We start from the raw sequence: 27,085 nt of genomic DNA on the forward strand, positions 1-27,085 counted from the left end.
GAGGCCCCGCCGGGCGCCCGGCAGAGCCCGGGGAGCCGCGGGCCATGGCGTACCGGGAGCTGGTGAGGCGCTGGCATGAGGGCGTGCTGGCGGCCGACGGCGGGGACTGGGACGCCGCCCTGGATATCTTCGCCGGCATCCCGGAGCCGCCGTCCAGGATCTGTTTCAACATGGGCTGCGTGCAGCTGCTGGCGGGGAGGCCCGAGGAGGCCCTGAAGGTGAGCGGGGCCGCGGGGCAGGTTGGGGCCGGGGGCGAGCCGGCTCCTCGGGGCGGGGACAGCCCCAGGGAGGGACGCGGCGGAGCGGGCGGCCCGACTGTCCCCTTTCGATTTTTGAGGGAACGATGCTGAAACTCCAACGAATTCAGATCCAGCGTTCCTTATCCTGCACGTCCAGCTAACGGCAGGAACGGGAGCGGTGGCGAACACAGAACGAGGAGCCCTGCAGCCGCCGCGGCCCCGGACGGCGCCGCAGGAGCGGTCGGGACCGCCCAAAAGAAACCGCTGCCCTTTGGACAGGGAGGGCACCTGCCTGCGCTGGTGCGGGTGGGCAAGCGCCCCGAGGGAAAGCCTTTTTATGACAGCACCTAGCATGTCTGCACGTCTGTCTGTCTCTCTGTCAGCTGCCCAGCGAGGAGATGCATACAAGCTGTTTCTTAAATAGCATAAAGAGCAGCTCCGGCTGTGCCGGAGAGGCCGGGGCAGAGCCGCAGAGCCCTGGGCCGGGCAGTGGCTATAAGGGACAACAGTGAGCACAGCACGACGGTGCCCAAGGGAGACTTCTTTGCCCCAGTGAATGGGCACTGACAGGGAAGAAGCTTGGCTATACTTCCGTGAAGGTCAACAGTTGGTTGTTTATTTTTTCTCTTTTATAGCACAATAAAGCAGACTGTTAAAGCAAGTTGTGCTGTTGGAGTCACGGGAGAAGCCAGCTGCCACCTCACTGAGAGGCGCAGTCACTGCCCGACCACCTGCAACATATTTTCACCCCTGCAATGCTATCCCTGTCTAGGCAGTATCAGGAAGGTCTGGGGTTTCAGGCTTGGTTCGTTATCTACATGTCATCTCTTTGCAATGATAAGCGAAGGAGCACACCTCCTAGCCTTCTCAGAAAGACATTAAGACAGTCTTCCTAGTACAGTGTTACTTTGAACCAGCAGCCATGAGCTGCTACCAGCTTTGCTAATACTTGCCTGTATTTAGCTGTGAAACAACCAGAAATATTGGCTTACAGGTGCATTGTGTGAAGCTGTTCAGCTCCCTCCCTTGCACCCTTTCATGTATTCATCACCGTAGGCTGCTTCAATCAGCCTTCCCCAGCCTGACTAGTCCTGCTGCTCCCACTGTCAGGGCAAGCTCTACTCCAGGCAACACAGTTTTCCCATTACAAGGTGCCAGATGGCAAACAGCTCATTAATGTCCAGTCCATTTTACCAAAGAAGGACACAAACCTGAAGCTGAGTTCATACAGAGCCAAGACCTGAAAGATGACTTGGAGCTGTCTCCTGCCCCTCGGCTTGGATCGCAGCCCTGCGCTAGTCAGTCCAGAGGAGCTGGTCACGAGCCCAGGGACGGCCTCTGTGCCTGGTGCAAGCACAGCTTGGTCATGGCTGTCTGGGTGCATATACCCAGGCATCGATGGGAGAGATCCTAACTGATCCTTGGGATATGTCTGTGTTTTTCTCCTTAGTCATTTGATAAAACCGTCGCAAAGGACAACTCCCTAGCTGTTGGCTTCTTTCAGAGAGGGTTTGTCCATCTGCAGCTGGAAATGTAAGTGAGGCGCGTGTCCATTTCATCTTCGGTTTTCTCCTTTTAGTCATTCTTTATTCCTAAACCTAAATGATTCTATAGTTCTAAAATTCAGTTCTTCCAGGAATCTTAAACAGTTCATAAGGTCCAGTTTGGCCTTGTAAACTGTGTCACAGGTCAGCAAGACTTGTGTCTGGTAAGGCTGAGGAGATACAAGCTGCACAACTCTGGGGAACCAGGGGTGGCTAATATATGACATTACTGTCCCATACACACAGAGAAAGAAGCTGCTCCTCTATGCAGGGCTGCTAGGAGGTTACACTACCATTCAGATTTTCTTTGGGAATGAAAAAAATGTAATTGTACTGTTTGGTGTACCTTCATGTGGTACACGTGAGTCTGGCCTTCCTAAAAATGCAGTCTGCCCAGAGTGTCTGACTCTCACTCTCTGCTGACAGCTGAGTTTGTGGGCCTGATCTAAATCTCAGTGATTTAATGTTGCTTCACTAGTGTCATGGGATTGATTACTCATTGTTTCCATGGTTAAATCACAGTGACATCCTGCTCAGGGAGGTGGGTGGAGGATTTTACAGGTCCCTTCTTACCTTTGAAGTTCAGTTATTCTCTTTCCTGTTATTTTCCCCATATTTTCCAGACCTTAATTTCTACAAAATTACTATATTTCTGGGAGGGAATTAAAGTGAGAAGTTCTGCACTCACAGCTGGCCAGTCAAGCAGCTACACGCTCTATGCCTCTGCCAGCAGAGCTGCAGTCAGGGATGGTAGAGTACTGGCCGGCATGCTGGAGCTGCTCCGCTCTGCTCCCAGCACTGTGCTGCAGCCAGCAGAAGCAGAGCAAGGCTGCCCTGAGCACACACACTGTGCAGCAGGTCAGGGCAGCAGAGCTGGCAGACCTGCCTCCTGCCCAAGGAGGTGATGGCCACCAGCACCCCATGGCTCCTTCCCTCATCAGAAGCTGCTCCCAGCCACCCACATCCACCTGGGTACCTTCTCTTGGCTGTGCTCACTGGTTCTTGGTCGGGTGACCACTGCATAGACCTTCCTGGACCCTTCCTTTCACCACCTGCAGCCTCAGGGGGAACCTGTTTTGATTTCAGTTGCATAGCTGGTGTAAATTCAGACTTAATGCACTGCTTATCCTTAGAGTTTCTCTAAATTTCTGCTTGCATTGCTCTGACCATGCATGTACACTCACTGCTCATCAGCAGCAGGGTTTTCCCAGCCCTTGCTTCTCCCCCGAGACATCTGCTGGGACAAAACTTCCAGCAGCAAGCTGGGCAAGGAGCTCACAGCATTTGTTAATCTCTGTTCTTTACATTTTCTCCTCCTTGGAATTGTGACTATTTCAGGGATCAAAACCTACTGTTCATGAGAGACACACCACGTTCATTTTGTACTAACTACCAACAAGGAGAGGACAGGGAATTGTCTGTGATCACAAGATGGCACGCATCTCTGGTGCAGCTCTCCTCTTTCAGGCTATAGAGAAGAATACATGGGGTTTTGCTAGCTTGATTTTTTAACTTCTTAGAGTCTTCAGCTTTTTGAGTCTCAGTTTCTTCTGCAATCTCTGCATTGTAGGTACGAAGAAGCTCTCTCTGACTATCATATGGCCTTCAGTCATCTAAGAAAAAATCCCTTCATTGATTACAAGCAGCTGGGACTGAGGCACATACTCTATGCATGGGAGGTAAGAGTCAACCTGCCTCAGCAGTCCTTCCCCTCTGTTGGGGATATTCATCAGGTCTTCAGCAGTAGGCATTAGTAACCCAAGAGCTTCTCAAGACAGTACATTAGAACAGTAAAAATTTCTGCCTGCACTTTTTTTTAATAAAGGAACTTAATTATAAAAGTCATAAAACAATGTCATCTCTGAAGAGTTTAGCAAATTACGCAGCTTAAAAAGTAAAATTGTTCAGAGCAGATGCACAGGAATGTGTATATTGGGCTTTTTTAGCTTATCTATCCATGTAATATTTACACTTACATGTGTGTAAATATGCATGTAAGTTTTGTGAACTCCTCAGCATTAAAAGCTGAAATAGGTTGGAGCATAGACAGATGGGAACAAAATTGGTCCATAGTGAAGACTAAAACTTATGTGCATGAAAGCCTGTCTTTCCAACTGTAGCAACTGGTCTTAACATTATCTCTGTGTCTAAACTTACACGCTGGGCTGCAAGCTGTGTTTTGCTTCTATAACACTTCACTCTGCAGCTCTTACACTGTTACAGGGAGTCAACCTGCCACATCCTGTTCAAAAAAGATCTAAGTCTGAACTGATTGTAAATATTTGTAATATTTGGAATATAAAAGACCCTAGAAATTGTACTTTATTGCGAGGGTTCATTTTGTCTTCTGTCCTGAGTCCACACACACAGACTGAAAAGCAGATACAGGAAGGAGTATTCAATTCTTTACTTCTGCAGGAGTGAGGAGTCATTGTGTAACTCAAGTCAAGCATGCCCAGAAACCCGTCATTCAGTCTTGGTCAGTGTTCATGCACCTTATACCTGGCAGGAAGAAACTGTCCTTAACATCCAAACTTCATTGTTTTTAACAGTTTCAGTGCCACAGCACTGCCTTCTCTGAGCTCACACACACTTAGAAACAATAAGTTCCCTTTGAAAGGTGCAGGTCTGCAGGAGTGCCTGGAGGCCATCCAGAGGAGGTTGGTACCCCTTCTGGCATGAACACACAGTCCCTCACTCTGTGTGCTCTAGGCATTGCCAGGACATGTGCTCTCACTGTGCTGGCACTCCAGACTCAGGGTTTGCATCCTGATTCAACTGTATCTCAATCATACATCTACCTGTAGCTCATTTTTCAAAATGCACAAACATAATCCTCCTGCAGAACTGTGCCATCAGCTTTCCCCATGCATGGCCTCTCACATGCTGCATCTAATCTTCTCTAGGGAGATATGCTGTATTCAGAAATACTTGCCACTTTCAAGATTAGAGCACTTCTGAGTGAGAACTGAACTGCTGTCTTGCTTCTCTAAGAGGGATTACCTCTGCAGTTCCTGTAGATGTTCAGGACTGCCGTTCCCCATCCCCACCAAACAGCAGTCTTCTGCTGTCACGATTAAGGAGTAAAGAGAAAGCATCCTATTAGCTGCACCTCTGTCCCAAGCACTGCTTGCATCCAGATACCACAAAGCAATTTATAAGCTGATAACCCTATCATGTAAGATAGTGAGTCTGTTAAGACACATTTCCACCTTGTAGGCCAGCAGCTTTTCCATACACTGACTGTTGGCCAGTGACAGGAGATCTCCCACTCTTAATTCAGCGTGTAGATCAAGGCAGTTTATAATACTCCCACACTTTGCTACTTCACCACTGAACATACTTACATGCTGCCAAAGGGTAACAAGCTACAGCTGAAAATTTGCACATTCACAGCCCACTACAATGTGAAATAGTTTCAGGTAAGTTATTTTGCAGTGAAAGGAAGTCAGAATTGCTCTGCACAACAAAAAATATTACCTAGTTGCATGCAGAAAGAAACCCAAGAAAATCCTTCCTGGCCTTTCAGATGTAGGAAGGATAAGATTAAAACTTACTTGGTACCAGAGTCTTCATCTAGTGTTCCCCACACCTCTCCTTGCCTTGAACAGAGCTAGCACCTCTAGCACACCCAGTAGCTAGCCTGGAGGTACAGCTTTTATCTTTTTCCACTCTGATTATGAAGTTTTTTCAGCTGTGCTGGTCAGAGTGCCTTTCCTGTGGCCAGTGGGGAGTAGATTGGGGCTCTTGCTATACCTGTGGTGTTTCAGTGCTTGGTCTCTGTTTCTTGGCTGAGTTCAGTAAGTCATGTTGGGTGTCTGCTTGGTCTCAGCCCTCTGAGTTCTGCTCCCTCCTTGCCTGCTCCAGGTGCTGTACAGCACTGCAGCAGCGCAGTGCCGGCTGCAGCAGTGGCAGGAGGCCAGAGTCACCCTAGATAAGGCTGTTGTATGGAGACCTGAAGGAAGGACAGCAATCCTGGACCTGGCCCTTGAGCGTGTGCAGGTAAGACCACCTCCTGGGTATGTGCATTGGACTTAAGTTGAGAAATATGAGATAAGAATGTGCTAATTGTTCTATGTTTGGGTTTTCTTGTCTACCCATCTGTTTGGTCACCTGGTAACAGAGTCTAAGCCATTTGTATGTGATGCTCTACCAAATTAGTGCTTCAGCTAATCAAGTAACTCCATCACCCCCAGGTCCTTCAAAGCAGATAAACACCATAGTGGAGAATTGTCAGATAACCTCTCAGGTTGGGGAGGTTGCTTTCTAGTCCCTGCTGTTCAGGAGCTTAGTTCTATTCATACTTGTAATGTAAAACAAGTTGCCTTATGCAGTGTTTAAGTGCAGAACCCCTGCGAGTGCAGGTTTGGAGGGTGTCCCTTTTCATGACAGGCTGACTTTTTTGAGTCCCTTTGGCCTTCATAAGAATTGGCGGCAGTTCGGATATTAATGACAATCACTTTTAGAGCTTAAGTAGAGTGTAAAAGTGTTTCCAGGGTTGGTTCTAAATAATAGTTTCCTGTTAGACTCTTTTATGATCAGGAATGACTTGCAGATCTCTGATTTACTCTTCCTGGAGGGTTCGTTATTTTACTACCTCCATACTGCCTTATCTTATTTGTATCCTTTCTAAGAGCTGATCACTTTTTTTTAATCTGATCATCTCTTCTAGCATCACATTTGTGCTTTGCATGAGTCTATTATTTATATTTGCTATTAGCATGCTACTCAGTGGTTGAACAGAGGAGAAAAAAAAACATTTGAAGTCAAATAGAAAAACTGCTTAGAAGGTTTGTTTAATAAACCTTACTCCACTGCCCTCTCTTCCCACCCACCCCATACCAACAGAATTAGTCTTTGACTCAACACTGGGTAGTGGCTGCTGAGCTCTTAGTTTGCAAGTGCTTGTTAAACCTGAGTGACCTTTTTCAAGTTCACAGCCATAATTTTTGCCCCAATATCTTCCTGGAGCTGATCTTGCACACACAGGGAAGCTATATTTGCTTTTCACTGCTGTTATGTTTCATTTAATATTAATTGATGGCTTTCCCCTTATCTGCTTTCCCTGCCCTAGGACCATCTGTTTTTAGAGCCCATGCAAGTTCCTCTTGGGGAATTTTTCAGACCACGAAAGAAGGAAGTCGAACAGCTGGATTCAAAAGATTTCCTGGGTAAACCAAAGGTAACAGGCATGTAATTGTTAAGATTAACAGCAAACAGATTAAAATCCCACCTTCTGACTTCTCCAGAGAGTATTACTGTTGGCCACTCCACTGATCATTGTGCTGGTGGAGACCGAAGAGCAGGATTGTCAGGGCTTGCAGCCAGTCAAGGCATCTGGGACACAGAAGCCAAACTTTGTTACATTTGCCACCTCTTCTATCAAAAATGTACTTTGGTGCTAAAAACCCTTCCCAGTCTTGGTCACTTTAAACTCTGAAAAAGCAAAGCAGGTACTTATGGAACGCTGTGGTTGTCCTTTTGCTGACAATGACATTTTCAAGAGGGGCACATTCTTCCAGCATGCTCCTACTCACTACTGTGTTGCCAGTGGGACAGGCAGGCTCTTGGGAGACAAATCCCTTAATGCAAGTCAACGGAGAATTTCTCTGATCCCTTCTGTGACCAGTGCAGTCAGCAGAAGTGCCACAGGCCAGAGAGCTCCAACATGAATAAAGGAAAGGGAAAGTAATTCATTCACATACTTTTAAAGAAATCTTGGAAAGAGGGACACGAACTGTTGAAGCTGTTTTGGGAATCCAGCTCTACTTTTTCCACTATGTGTATGGCTCTACTTTATGCCTGACCTTAGGATGTCGGATGGAAACGGGTCTGAGTAGATAACCTTGCATGAAGTTTGAGAGTCTCTTCATCCAGCCTGGATTCAGTCATTACTTTGTCCTCCAACAGGTGATCTCATCCATCATTCCCAATGATGAGTACATTGGCTTCGAGCCTCTCAGGCCTCAGGTGAGCAGGACATAGCTGTGAAAGGAGGAATGGAGCTGTCGTGGAGCTCCAGGTAGGGCCTCAGATCCTAACACCATCAGGGTAAGAAATACTGTTGAAACAAAACATGCAATATCAGACTAGACCCATGGGGCCGCTCAAAGCCAGGTGGTAGGCTTCAGCACTAGCTGGAAGGGACTCGGTGGTGTGAGTCTCCAACCCTTTGAAGATGCATTTTTGTCTCTTTGCCATGTCAAAACAGCAGTGGAGACTTTGCTATGCTCAACATGCGTTTGCCCAGCACTTTAGTAAATTTGTCAGCATAAGCATGGCTGCCTTGCACTGTAAGATGGGTTTCTTAGAACCAGGGGTAGGGGAAAAGATGTTGTTACTCACCTCCTGATGGGACAAAGGGGGAGGGGGAGAAATAGAAGGTACATCCTGGTAAGGTGTGGAGCAGCAGACTTCTGTCTGGGTACTGTGGTGTGACAAACATGGTCAAAAGTAAAGACAAAATACCACAGTGTAGTATTCAGAGGGACAGTAATTAAGGTGGCACACTTGCTGTATAAGGTACTGTTATAAATAGATACTGTTGTTCTTCCCACAGAAACAGGGCTTTTATGAACCCAGCGCTGATGCTCTGCGGTAAGTGTTCAGTTCCACCTTGGTCCAACTCTCCTCTCAATATTTCTGTTCAGAAGGTCGTGTTTTGTTCTCCAATGTCTTTGTCTGAAGACTCTGTGGGATCCACACCCACTTCTCACCAAGGGTGGAGTGAATGACAAACATGCAAAGGCTTGTGTGGCTGCAAAAGACACTGCAGTTCAGTGGCATCTCTCGTGCAAGAATCTCAGGGCAGTTTGCAGGAGTTGATTCAATAGTCTTGGGAGACAGGCGTAGATCGTGCCATGGTTGGGGAATGGAAGCAGAGTTTGTGGGGCCTGCCCAGGTCTGTGGCAGAGTATGCTCAGCTCTCCCATCCTAGTTCCCAGGACAAGGCTTCCAAATACTCACTCCCAGCCCTGCTCTGCTGAGCCAAAATCAGCCTTGGTTCAAAAACCATGAAAATCGTTTGTTTTGGTGATACTGTACCAGCAGTACTTCAGGGCTGAGTTTAATAATTGTTTTGATCTGGAGAAATGATGCAGTTGCATTTGGGAAATAGGTGTTTTCCAAGCTCCTTTCGTTCTCAGTTGGACCAAAGAGTAACAATGGAAATCATAATTTCCCAACACCTGAAACTTTTGGCATGTGCCAGTTTGGATCCATGCAATGTTCTGGATCAAAGCCATCCAGCACCAGAACTCCAGGGTTAGTAAAGGTGCTCTTATTCTTTCTTTTCAGAGACAGTGAGTCAGGCTACTATCGAGTTTTGTCCCATTATTACCCTGAGGACTCAGAGAAGTTGGCAGTGAAAGCCAGCAGTTTGGTCTTTGTGCTGGCGAGAGGAGTGGATGGCTGGGCTACGGTCATACATGATGGACAGGTAAGGAAAACGGGTGGGCTTTCCAGCCCATCCCCACCAGCAGAGACCACAGCCCTGCCTGTGAAGAGGAGCTGCTGCAATCCTCTGAGCACATTCCTTGGGGACCCACTTCTAGCACTGCAGAGCAGAGGATGAGTTCAGGAGCTCATTTCCACAGACCAGTTGCTAACCATGGATTTCTCTGATACTTGGCTCCCACTGGCTTCTGTCATTCATCTCTGTAGCTCCACACGGGCATCTTTTTGGGCCCTTGTGCTCTCCACCACACAGGATCCTGTTGTAGAATTGTGTAGGATAACAGAGCTCACCAAGGACCACCATTTAGAGCAGTATTTGTCACCTGAGAGCTCTAACGGAGCTGAGGAGACAGATTGGTCCTTACCTGGTGTGGATTGCCTCTGTTAAATTAACTTTGGGAAGGTTTTGAGAGGGTTTCAGCTGTGCAGGCAGGTTTTATAAAGGGCTCTAGAGAAGACCTAAGGAATTAGTCCAGCAAATCTGACATCTTTCTGCAGACTAGGAAACTATAGTGTAAACAGATTGAATAGAAACAGATAAATATGACAACATGGAAAATCTTCTGTTGACAGAAGCCATTTCTCATATGTCTACTTAAGTTCTTTGAAAGAGCCAGTGCATACCTGGATTAGGTTGAGCCAGTGAAAGTATTATCTGCCTATATTTCCAAAAAAAGTCAAAAGATTCTTCACAAGACCACCAAAAAAACAGTGAGCTGTGTGAGTAAGAGAGGCAGTGCTCTGAGGACTGATAACAGGTTAAAAATATAGAAATAAAGGGTGGACATAAATGAACAGGTTTTTCTTTATTTCTTTTTTTCTAAAGGATGTCCCTACAGAGAATCTGTTGTGACCTAAACATTTAGCATATTCATAAGTGATACAGTAATAGGGGTAGTGATATAGTGCTTCTTAAGGTGACCATGTGCCATGGCAGACAATCAAACCATTCAGCATAGCCTGAAGTACCTGGAGCTAACAATAAACAGTTACAGAAGTATTTGAATGTACTGGTTGACTGCTCAGTGCAGTGACAGATGAAATTCCAAGTCAAAAATGTAAAGTGGCAAGTGACGAGTGGCATTTCTCAGGGGTTGGTATTGGGACTGGCGCTGTTTAACATCTTTGTCAGTCACACAGACAGCGGGATTGAGTGCACACTCAGCAAGTTTGCTGACAACACCAAGCTGTGTGGTGCAGTCGACATGCTGGAGGGAAGGGATGCCATCTACAGGGACCTTAACAGGCTAGAGAGGTGGGTCTGTGCAAACCTCATGAAGTTCAACAAGGCCAAGTACAAGGCCTGCACATGGGTTAGGGCAATCCCAAGCATAAATACAGGCTGGGAGATGAGTGGACTGAGAGCAGCCCTGAGGAGAAGGACTTAGGGGTATTAGTGGATGAAAAACTGAACATGAGCCAGCAATGTGCACTCACAGCCCAGAAAGACAATCGCGTTCTGGGCTGCATCAAAAGAAGCGCGACCAGCAGGTCAAGGGAGGTGATTCTCCCCCTCTGCTCTGCTCTGATGAGACCCCACCTAGAATACTGCATTCACATGTGGGGCCCCCAACGTAAGAAGGACATGGACCTGTTGGAGCAAGTCCAGAGGAGGGCCACAAAGATGATCAGAAGGCTGGAGAGTCTCTCCTATGAGGACAGGCTGAGGAGTTGCAGTTGTTCAGCCTGGAGAAGAGAAGGCTCTGGGGACACCTTATAGCAGCCTTCCAGTACTTAAAGGGGGCCTACAGGAAAGATGGGCAGGGACTCTTTAACAGGGAGTGTAATGATAGGATGAGGGGTAGTGGTTTTAAACTGAAAGAGGGTAGATTTAGATTAGATATTAGGAAAAAATTATTTATTGTGAGGGTGGTGAGGCACTGGAACAGGTTGCCCAGAGAAGTTGTGGATGCCCCATCCCTGGAAGCGTTCAAGGTCAGGGTGGATGGGGCTTTGAGCAACCTGGTCTAGTGGGAGTTGTCCCTGCCCATGGCAGGGGGGTTGGAACTAGATGATCTTTAAGGTCCTTTCCAGCCCAAACTATTGTATGATTCTATGAAAATAATAGACACTGGGAAAAAAAAAAAGCATAATTACTCACAATGATGAATTGAAATTAATAGCTCTATAGCAGTGATTATCAGAAGACATAGAAATGCTGCTGGACTGGTGTCTCTCGACATCCTTGCTGCTCTCTGCCTAAGCATCTGTTTTAGGAGCAGGGTGTTGGGCTTGGTGGGTGTTTGGTCTGTTACATCACAGCCACTCAATGAGCAGCACTGCTTTTCAGCAGAAAAAGATGCAAAAGGACCATTGGATTTTGTTCAGCAATTTCTGAGCACAAGCCACGTGGGCTACTGTATGCGACCCGGTGGGCACATTTGTGTTGCAGTAGGGCAAGCAGGCAGTGGTGGTTTGCAAGGGCCAAAGCAGGGCAGAGTGGGGCTAACAGAAGATGGGGCTCGGTGGGCTGGGCCTGCATCTGCCACAGCAGCAGCTCCTGTCTCAACCTGCTCTGCTTTGTGTCCCACAGAAGCTGCGCATACCGAGCTCTCTCCTGGAGCCTGCCTCAAAGATGGATAAATGGGTGAGCTGACAACCTTGCAACCAGGGGTGAGGAAGGGACCAAAAGATACATATGGGACACTTATTTGTAAGATTATCACAGGACAGGACAACTGTGGAAGAGAAACATAGAGTGTGAAACACTGAGACACCTTGACTGAAGACAAGTGCTCTTGAACAGGAACAACAGAAGAGTTCAGAGCAGGAAAAGTGCTTATTTTTTTATATACATTGGATCTTTTCACAGCAAAATCTGGGGGCTTGGACATATAGCCAAGCCTCATTAGCTTGTATCACAAGCTGATCTAGGTATTGTTATCTCTTATCTGCCATGGGCTGATGGAGCACACAAAGATGAGCAGCTGCCATGGCTTTCCTGACCCACTGTAACTTGTTGAGGCACTGGAACACAATGATGAGTTTGAGGGCTTGAGGCACATGTTCATCCAGCCTGCTCACATGATGTTTATAGCCACTAGATGTAGCACAGAACCAGGTGAGGAGTGTTTGTGTGTTCTAGTTCACTAGCAGAGTGAGAGTAGGTTAATCCCCTGCAGTGGGACAGTAATATTTTAAACAGGCACAGCTTTTTGCCCTGAGGCCACATGCCTAAGCCCTAAATCCTCACCTTCGATTTAGGAGAACTTCCTTCATCTCCCGTCTCCACCACAGGCATATCCACACATGATCCCAATCATTTTCCATCTGAACCCAGTGTGGAAAGGTGCAGTTCAGACCCTTATTCTTGTGAGAGATTTTTGAAGGACATGGTTATTCTGATGTTGCTGTGATTTTTTTTTTTTTTTTTTTTTTTTTCCCCCCCCCCCCCCCCGCAATGAATCCCTGGCCATAGCACACACTTGGGCATTTGCTCTGTGGATTTCTCACTGTGAACCAGCCCAAGATCCCATGTGAGCCAGCAGATGGTGGGGAGAGCCCTCAGCACAGTGTGAGCAGCCTCCCTCTGCTCCAGCACCAACCCAGCAAGGGGCAGGAGGCCAAGGAAGTGTTCCACCAAACCTCTCATCACCCCTGCTACCCACAAGAGCTCCAGAGACCATTTAAGAGCCTGAGTGCTCCACCTCGTCCAGCCATTTAATGAGCTGATCTCCCTGGGGCTCTCTCTGGGGTTACACCCAGAAATTTATAGCTGGCTGCAGAGTCTGTCATGCACACCAGCCTTGCTGAGTCTCCAGTGTCTTCTGCTCACTCCTTTCTGATGCTGTTCTGTTGCAGAAGATCAGCAATGGGATTCCCCTCCCTCCTGCCCAGGTGCCTCCCAGCCGACTCCATGTGAAGCAGAAGCCAGGTAGTCCCCTGGGCCAGGGACATCAGTGGGTGTTATATGAAGCTGTGCCCAAACCCCTCTGCTTTAGGGGTACGTGGGGAGGCTGGTTGCCCACTGCAGCCATGGCTGCCTGTGTGCTAGCAGGTTGCAGAAGAGCTGCTGGGGGCTTCTGCTGACTGCAGGTGCTGTTCCTCTGCTCTTTTTTTGTTCTGCAGAATCTCCTGGGGGAGAAAATGCCTCTTTAAATGATGCCCAAATGGACTTCAAGGTAAGGTGTTTCACAAGCTGAAGCTGGCACAGCCTCAAGAGATCAAGGCTGTGAAAAGTGCAAGATTCCTGGCCAGACCCTCCAAAATTCCTGAGCTGCCCCAAAATCCTCTGCCCATTTTCCCATTCCAAAGAGAGGCTCCCATGTGGTCTTTCCTCCACCGCTCCCAAGTTTGGGACCATACAATTTTGTGAGGCAGCCCAAGGTTGAGTCTTATGAGGGCAGTGCCCTTTTGCCACCCTCCAAGGAGCCAAGAGCCCCAGACACAGCAGTGTTCTCAGGCACGTACTCTTCAGCCCATTTTGCAAGAGAGCACTGCCTTCGAACTACCTGCTGTCCCTTTCCCCCTCCTCCTGTGCGACATTTTCTGTCTCTGTCGGTCTGGGTACCACAGTTTATTCACATTTGCATTCTTCTGGGATGATGTCCTCTGATGCACCTCCATGTCATTATCAACCACCGTGTGTGATGGAGCTGGAATCACTCCTGTGTCCACTTGGGGATAGCACCTCTCTGGCAGTGCCAGCTGCAGGTCAGCTCTGCTCCCTTTGTCTTTGCCACCCCTCTTTGTAGGGCTTTTGGAGCCATTTTTTGTCAGCTGTATTTCAGACGAGGCAGCAGAGCATGGGGACTTGGCTACACCTCTCCAGGTGGCTGGAGGAATTGCGGCCCTGCTCATATAGGTTAGAGATTGGGAGGTACCTGTGCGATCAGACCCCGAAACAGGCTTCCTGAGTCATGGGAGGAACATTTGATACCAGGTTTTGAATCTGTAGTTCCTCCTCTGAAATTCAGATCTGCATTTTGATGCTGCTCTACTGTCACGAGGTAGCACTGAGCCAAGGGGTTGTGTCTGTGTCACCTCTTGATATGAAGAGTCCTGAATAACCAGACTGTTTATGGTGCTACATCTCTCGGCAGATCCCACTGACCCACGGAGAAGCTTCATCCAGCACAGACAGACCTGTTGTGCTGAGAGCGCATTGCGAGTGCACCGTGGTGGTGAGGGCAGGCGAGGTGCCATCTCTGCCAGACCTGCGGGCTCTGCTGAGGGAACGGTTTGGCCAGCAGGCAGAGCGAGGGAAGCTGAGGTACACTGCAGCACAGCCAGGCCCTCTGGCACTCTCAGTGCATGAGTGTGTATGTGATGGTGTGGCAGTAGCCATTCCCCTGAGGATACAGACCTGTGTCTGGTCTCCTGGGAATGTTGGAGTGAGGTCAAAGTACTCTAGCAGAATTTCAGCACACAGACTTCCTTGCAGGGCTAACCTTACCATGGCTTTTGGTTTGGAGAACAGCATGTGCTCCATGGGCTTTGGAGGCCCAAAAGATCTTTCCCAGGAAACTGTACCATGGTCAAGAAATGGGTGAACAGAAAGAAAATGTCTGTGCAGGTGCAGCTGCTGTATATTGGATTTTCTCCTGCTCAGCTCAGCCTTTGAGATACACTAGGATCAATGCAGAGCAACTGGGGAGTTGGTCCTGGGGTGAGGTCCTCCTGATTATGACAGCCCTGGGGGCACACAGTCAGTGTAGTCAGGAGAGTTTAGGGTCTTCCCCTCAAGTAAGTGTGTGAGGAGGTGACAGTGTCACTCCCTAACAGTGCTGTTTCTGCCCACTGAGCGTGCGGGGTGGCCTGATGTCATTGTGCAAGATGACAAGCTCAGAGCTGGCTTACAAAGGGGACTTTGAAGACTGAAGATGGTAGAGGGCTAGGCTTGCCTCAAAGTTTGGTTTTAAGTGAGATGATTTGAGCCGTGTTAATGAACCCTTGCAGCTACAGGAATTTGGATGGCAAAGAACTTGGTGCAGTTTCGGGAGAGGAGGATCTGGGAAAGATGTGGCAGCAGCTGACATATGGCAGGCTGACGCTCTGCTGCCAGGTATGTGGGCTGTGACAAGCTTCTCTGCTGTGCTGGACTCAAATCTCTGCTTTGCCTTGCAACCTCCATGCTGACTTTGTCCTGTAGGACTCGGACTCCCACTCGGGCAGACCTGTCCTCTACCGGATGCTGGCCCAACACTCTTACCTTGCGCAGGGACCGGGGGACCTGGAATTCAGCAAGGGAGATGTGCTGGATGTTCTTTCTGAAGGTAGCTCTCCGGTCTGGTCTGCAGGCTTGAACTGGGGCAGGCTTTTGGAGTCTGTTGCAGGGAGGGACTGGGGAATGGATGGCCTCTCCAGTGCTGTCTCAGGCTTATACTCTCAGGAGGTACAGGCTTGTGCTGGGTTTTGCCCAGAGTTAAATTCTAGCCATGAAAACTCTTGCTAACCCCATTCATATGAGCCAGGGCTTATTCTGCTCCTTTACATTTTCTCAGTGAATGAGGACTGGCTCGAAGGACACTGTGATGGCAAGACTGGCATCTTCCCCAAATGCTTTGCAACCCAGACCGCTTGTGGTGCTGCCTTCCTATAGCGAACAGGAGCCTTTTCCTGCCTGACTGGACTGTCTCCAAGGGGTGGGAGACACCAGACCCAGCTCATTCGGGCCACAGCCAGGAGCTCTGCTGAACCTGGACAGGGGATGTCCCCCACTCACAGATCCCATGGGGTCAGTTCCAGCAGTCCAACAGCATTTTCTACAGCCTGTTCCCAGACCTGGCATTTTTACCTCTGTGCTTACACTGCCAAAGATGTGTCTGTGCAGGGCAGAGAGAAGGGAGAGTTTGGCTGTGGGAAATGTCCATGTGGTAGCTCAGACCTGAGCGGCTCAGACTGCTGGGTGGGAAGAGGTTCCTTTGGATGGAGGTCTTCACTGCCTCTCCCTTGTTGCTCAAGTTCAGGCTGGGAAGGCTGAGCCTCACTGTAATGAAGCCAAGGATAGCTGTCTGTGAGCAGGAGACAGAGCCCTGTTCCCCAGGCTCTTGGGTCACATCCTTAGCTCTACCAGACAGAGAGATGCTGCTCTTTGAAAAGGCTTTTCTAACCAGTCTGCAGTGGGGTATATGGGATAACACCTTGGGTTAGGACCACTGTGTATCATTTTCCACAGCAAATGGATCTGCCAGAGCCAAAGGGTTCTGACCATGCCTCAGCCCAGATGGCTTTGGCTCTTTTCTTAAGCCCTTAAGTCCTGCCTGGATGTCACTACTTCATGCTGCCTGGGCAGGGGTCTTGCAGCACAGAGGAGAGGTAGTTGTGGAAAAACCCCTGCTCAGACTAGCCCTGGGCTTTGGCAGAGCCTTGGAAGGGCTGGGGAGAGGGCTGGCTGAGCAGCATGGTGCTGGGCTGGTGGCTGGAGCTGGAAGGACTGAAATGACTGTCCAGTTCCTGCAGCTGAGCTGTGCTGGGCTCTGCTGATCTAAATAAAACACTCAAGTGCCTGGAGCTGCTATGGATTTGGTGTCTGACAAAGCTGGACTGTGTAACTTGAATATAAAATAAACCCTGAGCCAGAGTTGGTAGCTCTTAAATCAACTTCTACTTGTCTTTTTCTGCTGAGATATGGAGTAAATATTTTTAAAGACAGCTGACAGTGTCTTTGGGAAGATACTCTGTCACATACTACAGAAATCTTGCACATCTTGCACAGGGCAAGATACAGATAAGGTCACCCCTCTCCTCAGAGTTTAGGTGGCCACCACTGCTCTCCATCACCAATTGCCTTCTACAGCTGTTGGGAGAGAAGCCCAGCAGGACTAAAAGTGCCAAGGAAACTGTGCTAGGCTGGTGAGTGACTCTCATAATTGAAAAACAAAACAGATTTTATTTCTGGTTTGCATTTATCTGGCTTCATCTAGCCATCAAGTCTCAGTCAGCTTTTGTCAGCCGGATTAAAGGAGTCTTTTCATCTTGGAGGTGCTTAGAGAGCTCAAGACACCTTTGTCATCTGTTACATCTTTACAGAGATGACCCAATTAGACCTCCTGAGCAATGGAGATGGGTCTAATGCCCTCGTTCTTCTCCCCCTTCCACCTTCTTTTGCACCACTTCCCTGCCTAGTTTAGTGGGCAGGATTCCTCTAGTCAGGAGGCTGGGAGCTACTTGGTGTTCCAGAAACACTGGAGGAAAACAGCCACCAGGCCTGCCACTATGGCCAGCACAATGAAAGAGATGGCACCTGCCCACAGACCAGGCTGGTGCCCCTTGACATGTTCCAGAGCCTCTGTGGGGATCATGTTGGTGAAGTTCAGCATGAAGCCCAGTGTCCATCCGATGTCTGTGTTTGCTGCCTGAGGTGAGAAAGCAGAGATCATCCAAAAGTGCCTCTCCCAGTCACCAGTAGCTTCAGTGCAAGAGACTGACAGGCACCTCTCCCATGAGCTGCCCCAGCTGTGATTTCACATGTGGACCTGGCTGTGGTGAACCTGATCTTACCAGCACCAGTTACACAGGGAGCTTTCCTGTCCCCTCTTCCCGAGGGCTAAAGGGCAGCTGAACATGGATGACTGCTCTGGTCCTGATGTGCCTCTGTAACCTGCACATGATTTTGGATCTGAGCTTTCCTTCTCCACGACCCTTCAAATTTGGTCATATTCTGGTTCAAATGTGTCATGGGGCCACCATCACCTCTCTGATGCTCAAGTCAATTCTGCCCAAGATCAGAGACCAAAGTGGCCAAATCCTGCTCTGCACTTCTCTGACCCTCTTAAAATTAGCTTATGTTCACACCAGAGTAAGTGAGAAACAAACTGGTGTCAGAGGTTTGGGGGCAGGTAAGAAAGAGTGAAGCTGTGCTGGGATCACTGGGTAGCAGCCATGAGATGGGGACACATTTCTGGCGCAGGGGACTCCAGGGATGTCGCTCCTGCATGTGTCTTCGGGCCAAGGCAAGGATGCAGCTGCAGCTGCCTGCCTGCTCCCAGTGTCCCACAGGGCATTTACCTGCTGGCTGAAGTGGATGCTGCTCCATGTGTGCTCGTTGAACTTGTAGCCATCGAGCAGCAGCGTCAAGATGTAAATCCCCACAGAGCAGTATGTGTGTAGGTACCCCTTCTCCTGCGGAAAGTTCTCCACCAGCTGTGGGGCCATTGGGTGACACGGTGTAACAGGGAATGAAACAGATGCTCAGAAACCCTCCCTAGCCCAGGGAACAGCAGGATGCATGCTTCCTGGGCAGAGATTTGGGACAGGACAAGCACAGGGCTCCTCGCTGCCCTTCACAGGGCTCTCACCTCTGTCCAGTTCTTCTGGCAGAAGGTCTGGATCGTGGAGTTGATGTCATTTAGAGACTGCTTGCTTGTCAGGTTCAGGAAGTGGAAGGTGTAGTAGAACCCAGCGAAGGCCTGGGAGATAAGGGGAGATGGTAAAAACTACATCTCCTTCCTCACCCAAAAAAAGACCCAGGGCCCCTCTTGCCTGGGGACAGAGTCCCATGTAATTCCCAGGGTTCTGCATCCAGCACCCTTGAAGGTCTACCAGAAAGTCTTGGAGCTGGCTGACAAGCCCTGGGGCTGCTGCTTGCACTCTGAGCTAGCTCAGACTTGCTCCTTGGGACAAGATCTTCCCATTTCCCTTGGGGACGGCTGGGACATTGCAGGAGGCAGAAGCCACCTCCCAGCATAGGAGAAGAGGTTTGCAGATGGGACCAGCTCTGGGGTCTCCTCCCTCCCCACCCATTCCCACCACCAGTGGCAGAGGAGACTCCCACCCTCTGTCCTCCCCCACCACAGCTGCAGGGACGGAGGGTCCTTACGAAGAACTGTCCCCGCACAGGCGGCTGATAAACCCCATTGAACCCGCACGTCCTGTTGGCCCCACAGCTGAAGTTGAAGAGTTTCTGGATGGCAGTGGTGCATGCTGCTGGGTCCCCTGTCCCCATCACCGTGAGGACCTGTGCAGGGCTGGGTGTGCTTGGTGCACGGACACAGGGACTGTTGTAGAGGTCTGCCGTGGTGATGTTCTCCTGGTATCCCTTGGGGTAGCAGGGGTGTGATATCTGCTGGGGAGACGGGCTGCCCTAGAGGGAGCGGGAGCCATTAGTGAGGCTTGGTGCGGGATGCCAGTGAGACCCTACCCCACAGCCCATCCTGTGCTTAGACATTCCCAAAAAGCAGGATCTAGACCCTAGGAAGATTTGAGGAGAAGCAGAATCCATCCTTTGCATGACTAACCTGCCCACAGCTTCTGCTGGTCCTGCTGTCGGCCCCACCACTGAGCCATGCTGGGCTGGCGAAGCCACTGCCAGCCTGTGCCTCCCCATGGGGGTGGCAACCTGCTCCCGAGGGCAGCGTGTGCTCTCTGCCTGCACGGAGAGCTTGTTGCTCTTGGCACTCGCTCTGTCCCCACTGCATCTTGCAGGCCCTAGCCCAGAAAGGACCAAAGATGCATCCCACCTGCAAGCTTCCTGAGCATCTCTGTCTCCCACAGTGCTCTGTTTGAGGTGAGACAGGAGGACAGTGCTTAGCAGTGAAGTGGTGTGCTGGAGGTATGTTGGGAATCCTCTCTCTGGGCAGAAATTGAGGAACGGTGAGTAAATGGGGACAGGGAAGAACGTAAGGCTACGGCTTGGCTTGGGAAAGGTTGAAAAATGCCATTACATGTCAAGGCCTGGAGAGAAGGAAGCCCTGGCAGGGAACCACCACCACCTTCCACCCAAATGAGAGAATTTTTTGGTTTGGTAGATAAAATCTAAGACTCTTCCAGGTTTTTTAATTTGTGAAAATTCCCAATTCCCTAACACTTTTTCCTAAGGCATGCCCAAAATTTCTGGGAGACATTTTTCATGGCAATGGGAAATGGTTCAGCAGATCCTGGTGACCAGTGGCTGCAGTACCTGGTGGAGAGCTGCCAGCAGCATCTTCAAGGCCTGTGTCTGCCCGTAGCAGAGGTAGCTGTGGGTGTAGAGTGAGTAGTTGGTGCCGTACAGCCTGAAGAAGACAGATGTGTTCTTGTCCTCAATGGTGACTTCAGGCTGGAAGGTTATTTGTGTCGAGGCACCTCCAAGGTCCAGAGCTCCGAGAACCTCAGTGTCCTGTGGATGTTCCCATTTCTCTGCAAAGGAAAACTGGCCCAATAAGACCACAATCGTTAGTCTGAACTGGAGGGAGTCACAGTCCTTGTCCCTTCCCTCAAGGTTTTGTGGGCTCAGAAGCCCTTGAGGGACCTTCCATGTCCTGTCTCCCTGTTTAACCCCTTCCTCCCTATGTCCTCCTTGCCCCACATAGACCTCTGTGTAGCACTGAGGTCTGGCCCCTTGGCTGCTGCACATCAGCTGGGATCCAGAGACTTTGAGGAGGGAAAGAGTAACACTTTCATGTGGGTTCTGATGTTGCTGCATCCCTGTGTTACCAAAATTGACCCATATGTAAGTGGAGAGCACAGGGCCAGGCTGAGCTGGACACAGAGACCCTTGATTCTGTTAATCGCATCAGTGGAGTTGAATCTGCAGTCCACAACCACAGGCTACATTTATTAGGATGACTACTGCCCTAAAACTACACTTTTCTCTCCTCTGGGAATAAAGAAACCTGGCTGTAGCTTAAACAGGGATATATATACTGCTCACCCCACCTCTGCCCTCTCCCCCAGCCTGCACCTTGACGAGCGTCTCCAGCAGGTAGTTGACGGTGATCCAGCCAAAGGACCCCTCCTCGTTCCCCGTGAGGATCCGAGCTCCGCGGAAGTCCACAGGGTACTCGCCAATGGCCTTGGCAACCTCAGCGAAGACCTGCTCGGCCTTGGTGCTGTTCTGCTCCCTGCCCAGGGAAGGAGATAAATACCGCACGGTGGAGGAGGCAATGGCTGGGGAGCTTTCAGCGCAGGGCTAACAGCAAGAGGCTGCCGTCTTCTGCAAAGTGTCAGGGCTGCTCAGAGACAGGGCAAAGCCACCAAATCCCTCACTGGTGTGTTGGAAGTCTCCCTAAAAATGCCGCCTGTGGGCTCTGCCTGAGTGTGTGGGAAGGTTAATGCAAATCTGGCAAAGGAGGTTCATCCACCTCTGGGGCTGCTGCCAGGCTGGTGCTGGAGTGGGCTGGGAGGTTTCCTAGTGGGCACGGTGAGCGGCCTTCTTGGACACCCTGGCGGACTGCAGACTTGGGTGCTCTGCCCATCACCATGGCCCCCCCAGGCAGCAGCCCCCCATGCCCCCAGCCCCTTGTGCCACCAGGCCCCCGTCCCATCCCAGCCCTCTGCACCGGCTGTGATGCAGAAATGCGTGGTGGGGAAGGGGTCGGACGTGTGCGGCTCCAGGCAGTGCCAGTACCTCAGCAGCCGCATGCCCGCTGTGGCCCCCAGGTAGGTGGGGGTCTCCCGCTGCTGCTCTGCCGGGATGATCGTCATGGCCTTGTCCAGGCAGGGCTTCAGGCTGGCTCCAGCCCCAGTGGCATTGTCTGCGTAGCTGGAGATGCCAGGTCCTGCAAGAGGGCACCCCGTGATGGAGTGAGCTCAGTGCCACCCAGGAGGGACAGGACAGCAAGGGACATGTCCACCCAGAAAGCCCCCAGGGTTTTCTTCCCGCGTACCCAGGCTAGTTGTGCCCTTGCCAAGGGTGTCCTTGGAAGGGCAGTGCTCAGGGCTGGCCTGCCTGAAGGCAGCACGCACGCCACAGCCATGGCCACGGCCACACCACGCTGCAGGAGCAGGTGGCAAGCTCCTGTGCTGGATGGCGGGGGATGGCTGCAGTTTCAGTCTTGTGATGCTGAGCATGCTTAATCCCAGGGAGGACAAACTGCCCAAAGGCAGCCAGATGGTCCCGCAGGACTCTGTGACAAACAGAGCAGTTTCTTATTTCCCTGGGGCAGGGGCAGGCTCTTATTTGTCCTGCTGGGAGGGCGTGCAAAGCTGATACGCACATGCAGAGGTGCCCTCTGCACCGCTTGTTTGAGTTCCTATTTTTAGGGGCTGGCGCCAGATCTGAGCACCCAGCATGGTCCTGCAGTGGGTAGGGACAGGCTCTGGGGTGGAAATATCACTATTTACCTTCTCCCAAGCTTAGTACACCATTATTGCCATTAGCCCATACGCCCTCTCCCTTATACTTTGCCCTCCGCCAGACCTTTACAGTTAACCAGTAACTGCCATGCCACCAATGCAGAGCCTGGATTTGAGGTAGAGGCAAGCTCTGAGCCCTCCCAGCCCCTGCCCAGGCACCTCTGCCCTGGCCTGGTGGCCTCTGCCAGTCCTAGCCCAGCTGCACATACTATTTAGCTGGCGCTGCCTCCCCTTGCTAGCCTGGTCCTTTCCTCCAGAGACACCAGTCCTTGTGCCAAAGCCCGACAGCACCTTTGCAATAGGAATAAATGCCCCTTTGCATATTTTTAAATGCCCAATCAATAAATGCCTTTTGGGGCATTTACCATTTACTACACCTGGCATGAACAAGCCAACTTGTCTTGGTGTGGTGGGACAGCCACCCTGGGAAGCACCAGGGCCGGCCAGCCCCAGTGCTCCCCAGCTGAGCAGGGACAGGGGAGAGGGACGGACATGTCCCAGCACACTCACCAGACACAGTGCAGGCTTCCACCTGGGAGACAATGCCAGTGCCATTCTCCTTGTCTGCAGGCCACTGGTAGATGTAGAGAGCCGTGTGCGTGGAGCCCGCATCAAACACCAGACCATACTGGGGGAGGCAGAGGGGACATGGGGTGTCAGGACTTGCAGAAAATCTTCACCTGCTGCAGAGCAAGTGGAGCTCCAGGAGAGCCTGCAGAGCTCCTGGTGGGCAGGGGAACCTTGAGTGGCCAAACAAAGCGTGTCACCAGAGCAGGGAAAGCCCTGCGGCTTTGCAGTCACCAGCTGTGTCAAGGACAAGGCTCGATCACAAGCCCTTTGAGCTGGCAATGCTCTGCGATGAAAAGGCTGTATGTGCTGTAGGGCCAGTCACAGTGACCAAACTCTGCCAGACCCACCCGGCATGCCAGCCTGCGTAGGAGGTTGTCCCCACCTCAGTGACAAACAGCACAACCTGCCTGAAACCTGGGGAAAATCCTATACCAAAGGGGCAGCCAGCAGCCAGGCGAAAGCGGGCAGATGCGCTCCTCCCAAGGACCCTACCTTGGTGCTGGGAGGCAGAAACACATCCTTCACATTCACGACACTCAGAATGAGGGCAATGATGCTGAAGACACAGGTGGCTGCCAGGAGACCTACAACAGCCTTGGCTTTGTAGTCCATTCCTCCTTCAACCTGCAAGAATAGCCCCAACCCCCAGCTCACACCTCTGCATTTGCAAGGCCAGTTTTGAAATGCAGATCTCATGGATGGATATGGGACCCGTCAAGATAGGACTTTCCCCTTCCCTAACAAGGGCTTGAAGCCATTCTGTGGTGCATGGCTGATCTTATGGGAAGCTCTTGGCAGTCTTGGGGCTGGGACACCCTCTCCTCTGAGCACTCCCTCCCTGAGGGATTTTCAGCACGGCTTTTTCAGCCCTGCCTTCTCAACTGCTGCCCTTCAGGTCCTCTGCACGCAGCCTGGACCCCATCCCTCTGCCTTGCTCAAACTACCAGCAGCCTGGCAGGTCAGCATCTCCTTTCCCAGCAGCATCACTTGGGGAAGCATGGCAGTGGCTAACAGGAGTCCTAGACTGGGAGCAGGACCATGCCCTGGCAGGTTCCCAGTGTCGCCATCCTCTCCAGGGTGCAGAGCCACATCTCTCTGTCACTCACATGCTGCCATCACACCCTTCACCCTCACAAAACCCATCCCACAAGACTTGGTACCATCAAGTCATGTCTGTTGCCCAACAGGCCCAGACTGTCCCTGAGAGGGTCCTCTCTGCTCCAGGCAGGGGAACAGCATGTCCAGCCACATGCCTCCTGCCTGGCCCAGCTCTCCTCAGCTCTTGGTGATGCCACAGCAGGTAAGCAGACACGCAGGGATGGTGTCCTTGCCTGCAGGTGATCTCCAAGTCTCTCCTGCAGCCCCAAGGGCAGGCAGAAGGGCAGAGGCAGAAAGCTCCCACTGGTCTGGGCACACACAGTCCCGGAGCCAAACTGGCATGCTGACAGCGATAGCATTGCACAGGCAGGCAAGGCCAGTGGGGAATGGAGCAGGTCCTGTGCTGCCCGCTCCTCCGGCCAGAGCTCAGGTCCTGGCAGAATCAGCTCTGAGGCATCAGTAAGAAATTGCAGTGGAGAAGCAAAAGCCAAAGGGTCTGGTTCTCTGCAACAGCCTCAGCACACAGAGGCTGATGTGTTCACATGCTCAGCACCCCACAGCTGGTCCAGATGTGCTTTTCTAAATGCACAGCTCTCCCTCCTTCTCCTGCACTGCCTGGTTCCATGCCACCAGCTGCCCAGGCAGCATGCCTGTGGGGAGCCAGGCTGACCTCCATCCATGGCATTAGGCTGCAAGCCAGACTCCAGCTGAGCAGTGGATGTCCCAAAAGCCCTGGACACAGCCTAGAGAAGCAGTTTAACCCAACCAGTGCTTTAGGGTGGCACCTGGAAGCTGCCACTTGGCAATTCTCCTGCAAGTGCATATGTGGCATGAGATGTATAATGATGGATAGCAGCTGTTCTGGCCCATATCATGGGACATGGGACTACAGGAAATCCTTATCAGACTTTATCCTACAGCCAGGAACCCTCCCCTGTATGATGGCCAGATGAAATCATAGGGAAGCAGCTGATGAATCCCAGCATTGTCACGTCTCCAGTCCTATCAGCCCTGCTAGAGTTTGCCCAGATAAAACTGTGTCATTGGGATGCGATTCCCCTGCTCCAGGTAACACAGCAATGGCAAAAGTCCCCAGCCCAGCCTACATCCTGGAAAAATCTGTGCAATGGAAGGATATGAAATAGTGATAAATTGCACCGTCCTGCATGCAGGAGCAGGTGGGAAATGGGCTTCACCTGCTCTGGTAGGGACTGATTTCCATTTCGACTGGGCAGGAGGAAACATCCAAAGGCAGCACAGAGCCAGCAAGGCCCAGGAAGGAGAGCAGGGCATGGTGAGGGAGCCCAGTGGGTGGAAAACAAGGTGAGGTGTGCGAGAAGCTGACTGATTTGCCCAGCCTTTCTGTGGCACCTCAGGGCTGGCTGGCACTGATACCCGCTACCGTACATGGCAGGTTCAGTCAAGCAGCAGGGATGGGAATAGTGGTGATGCCTCCAGAGCTGAAGTTGCTATACAGTGCCGCAAGGAGCAATGCCCAGCCATTTCAATGCGTGGAAAGTTCACAGCTGTGCACAGTGCTTGGGCTGTTGCTGCACTTGTTTGTGCACAACAATGTGCTCTACAAACACCCACGGGATGTCCCTCACCTTGCAGCAACCCTTGGGTGGAGGGAGTGGGGCCTCAACTTTCAGGAGGAAAGGCTCAGAGGCACTGCTGGATTGAAACTTTCTGTTGCTCAGGAAAATGGAAAGCTGACTTCTGCACTGTGCACATTTGGGATTTAAAAGTCAAAAAGGCTTTTAAGTTTATAAGAAAGAGGGTGAACGTGCATGCCAGGAGCATCTTTGCCAGGCAGAGTGGTCCCCTGCCTCCCATCAGTGCTGGGGCTCAGCAGTGCCCTCCATGCCCTTCTGCCCCCTGCACCATGGGCACCTCATGCAGTGAGCAGCCACCCTAGCCCTCTTCCACCTGCCCCTCCGGCCTGCGGAGCATGTTTATCCCCAGCACCCAGCTCCGCTGCTGGCCAGGGTGCACCCGCGGCTGAGCCCACCACTGCCCCTCCAAGCACAGCTCCATCGAGGGGTACCCCGGCCCCCAACCCTGCCTGCGGCTCACCCAAGCTGCTGCTGGCTCCCAGTACCACCACGCTCGCTCCGGTGTCAGCGCGTACCTGGAGTGCAGAGCCCCGCTCCTGGGACAAAGGCTGCCCCAAGTCCCCGGTATGGCCCTCCCCTTGGCCCTGGACCAGAAACCTGCCCAGGAGAGCGCTTGTTCAGGAGGCAGCAGGGCTGAGGCTGGAGAGCTGGGGTGGAAACAGCATCTGGCATTAACCACTTAGCTGCTGGAGGAGCAGGTCTGCCTGGGAGATCTCCTCCCATGGGGGTGGTGTGGGTGCCTGCACTGCCCAGCGTGGGTTGAGCAGGGGGGCAGCTCCCCACGAAGCTCATGACGAGCCCAACCTGTGCCTCTGCCCCTGTGGGGAGCCTGTGAGCAGGCTGGCCCTGAGAGGAGGGCAGTGGCTGAGGTCTGGGAGCCCCACAGACATCCCTGCCCCAGACCTGCTGAATAAACACACTGCAAGGTAAAGCACGGGCCAAGCCTGCCCTGCTGTCACCTGGCTCTGCTGTGCCCCACGCTGCCCCATTGCAGGCAGAGGCAGGCTGGCAGAGGGGCTTAGGACACGAACAGGAGGGACGTGGCAGGTGGAGACCTGTCTCAGTGGCCCGGCACCTGTCCCCACAGCCAGGGACCTGTTCCCACGGCCAGGGACCCCTTCCCACAGCCATCCACGTGGGACCCATCCCCATGGCCAGGGACCCACCTGTGCCCACGGCCAGGGACCCGTCCCCATGGGGAGTGCAGGCAGAGGTGCAGGCAGGCCGGGCTGCTGCCCCAGTGCAGGCAGCGGCTGCCGCTGAGCGTCCTGCTCCCCACGCCAAGCTCCCGCCCCGGGCTGGCCGGGGAATCAACCCGGACATCCGAGGCCAGCACAGGCCTCACTTTCGCTTTCCATTGCTCCCCTGGGCTGGGTGCAGGCAGAGCTGCGCAGGCAGGGCGGGCAGGGCTGCCCTGAGGCCGTGCCCGGGGGGATAGGCAGAGGGAGCAACGGGCTCAGTCCAGCTCGGTGCATCTACGCCCGAGGAAGGAGGGGTGCTCCCAGCACAGGTACGGCGGGGGCCGGCCGGGACCCCGGCCACCCAGTCCCCGAGGGCTGGGCAGGAG

The 27,085-nt window shown here is 51.7% G+C and overlaps 2 protein-coding genes across 2 annotated transcripts; one reads left to right on the plus strand and one right to left on the minus strand.

Moving 5' to 3' along the window:
* The first annotated feature begins 41 nt into the window (after positions 1-41).
* On the plus strand, positions 42-16,762 carry NOXA1 (NADPH oxidase activator 1). The gene is made up of 15 exons (XM_010564614.1): positions 42-218; positions 1,690-1,772; positions 3,354-3,462; positions 5,651-5,785; positions 6,858-6,965; positions 7,694-7,753; positions 8,343-8,380; positions 9,080-9,221; positions 11,772-11,825; positions 13,040-13,112; positions 13,307-13,359; positions 14,281-14,450; positions 15,137-15,242; positions 15,330-15,453; positions 15,682-16,762. Exons 1-15 carry the CDS (start codon positions 45-47, stop codon positions 15,777-15,779), a joined length of 1,527 nt encoding a protein of 508 aa, XP_010562916.1. The 5' UTR covers positions 42-44; the 3' UTR covers positions 15,780-16,762.
* A 509-nt stretch (positions 16,763-17,271) lies between these two features.
* On the minus strand, positions 17,272-26,747 carry ENTPD8 (ectonucleoside triphosphate diphosphohydrolase 8). Its single transcript, XM_010564615.1, has 10 exons — positions 26,685-26,747; positions 23,297-23,428; positions 22,745-22,862; positions 21,507-21,657; positions 20,841-21,000; positions 20,079-20,309; positions 18,999-19,262; positions 18,478-18,588; positions 18,188-18,322; positions 17,272-17,535 (listed from the first exon to the last, which is right to left on the minus strand). Exons 1-10 carry the CDS (start codon positions 26,712-26,714, stop codon positions 17,344-17,346), a joined length of 1,524 nt encoding a protein of 507 aa, XP_010562917.1. The 5' UTR covers positions 26,715-26,747; the 3' UTR covers positions 17,272-17,343.
* Between the last annotated feature and the right edge of the window lie 338 nt (positions 26,748-27,085).

The sequence above is a fragment of the Haliaeetus leucocephalus genome, unplaced genomic scaffold (assembly GCF_000737465.1).
Source record: "Haliaeetus leucocephalus isolate CR32 unplaced genomic scaffold, Haliaeetus_leucocephalus-4.0 Scaffold183, whole genome shotgun sequence".
Classification (NCBI taxonomy): Eukaryota; Metazoa; Chordata; class Aves; order Accipitriformes; family Accipitridae; genus Haliaeetus; species Haliaeetus leucocephalus.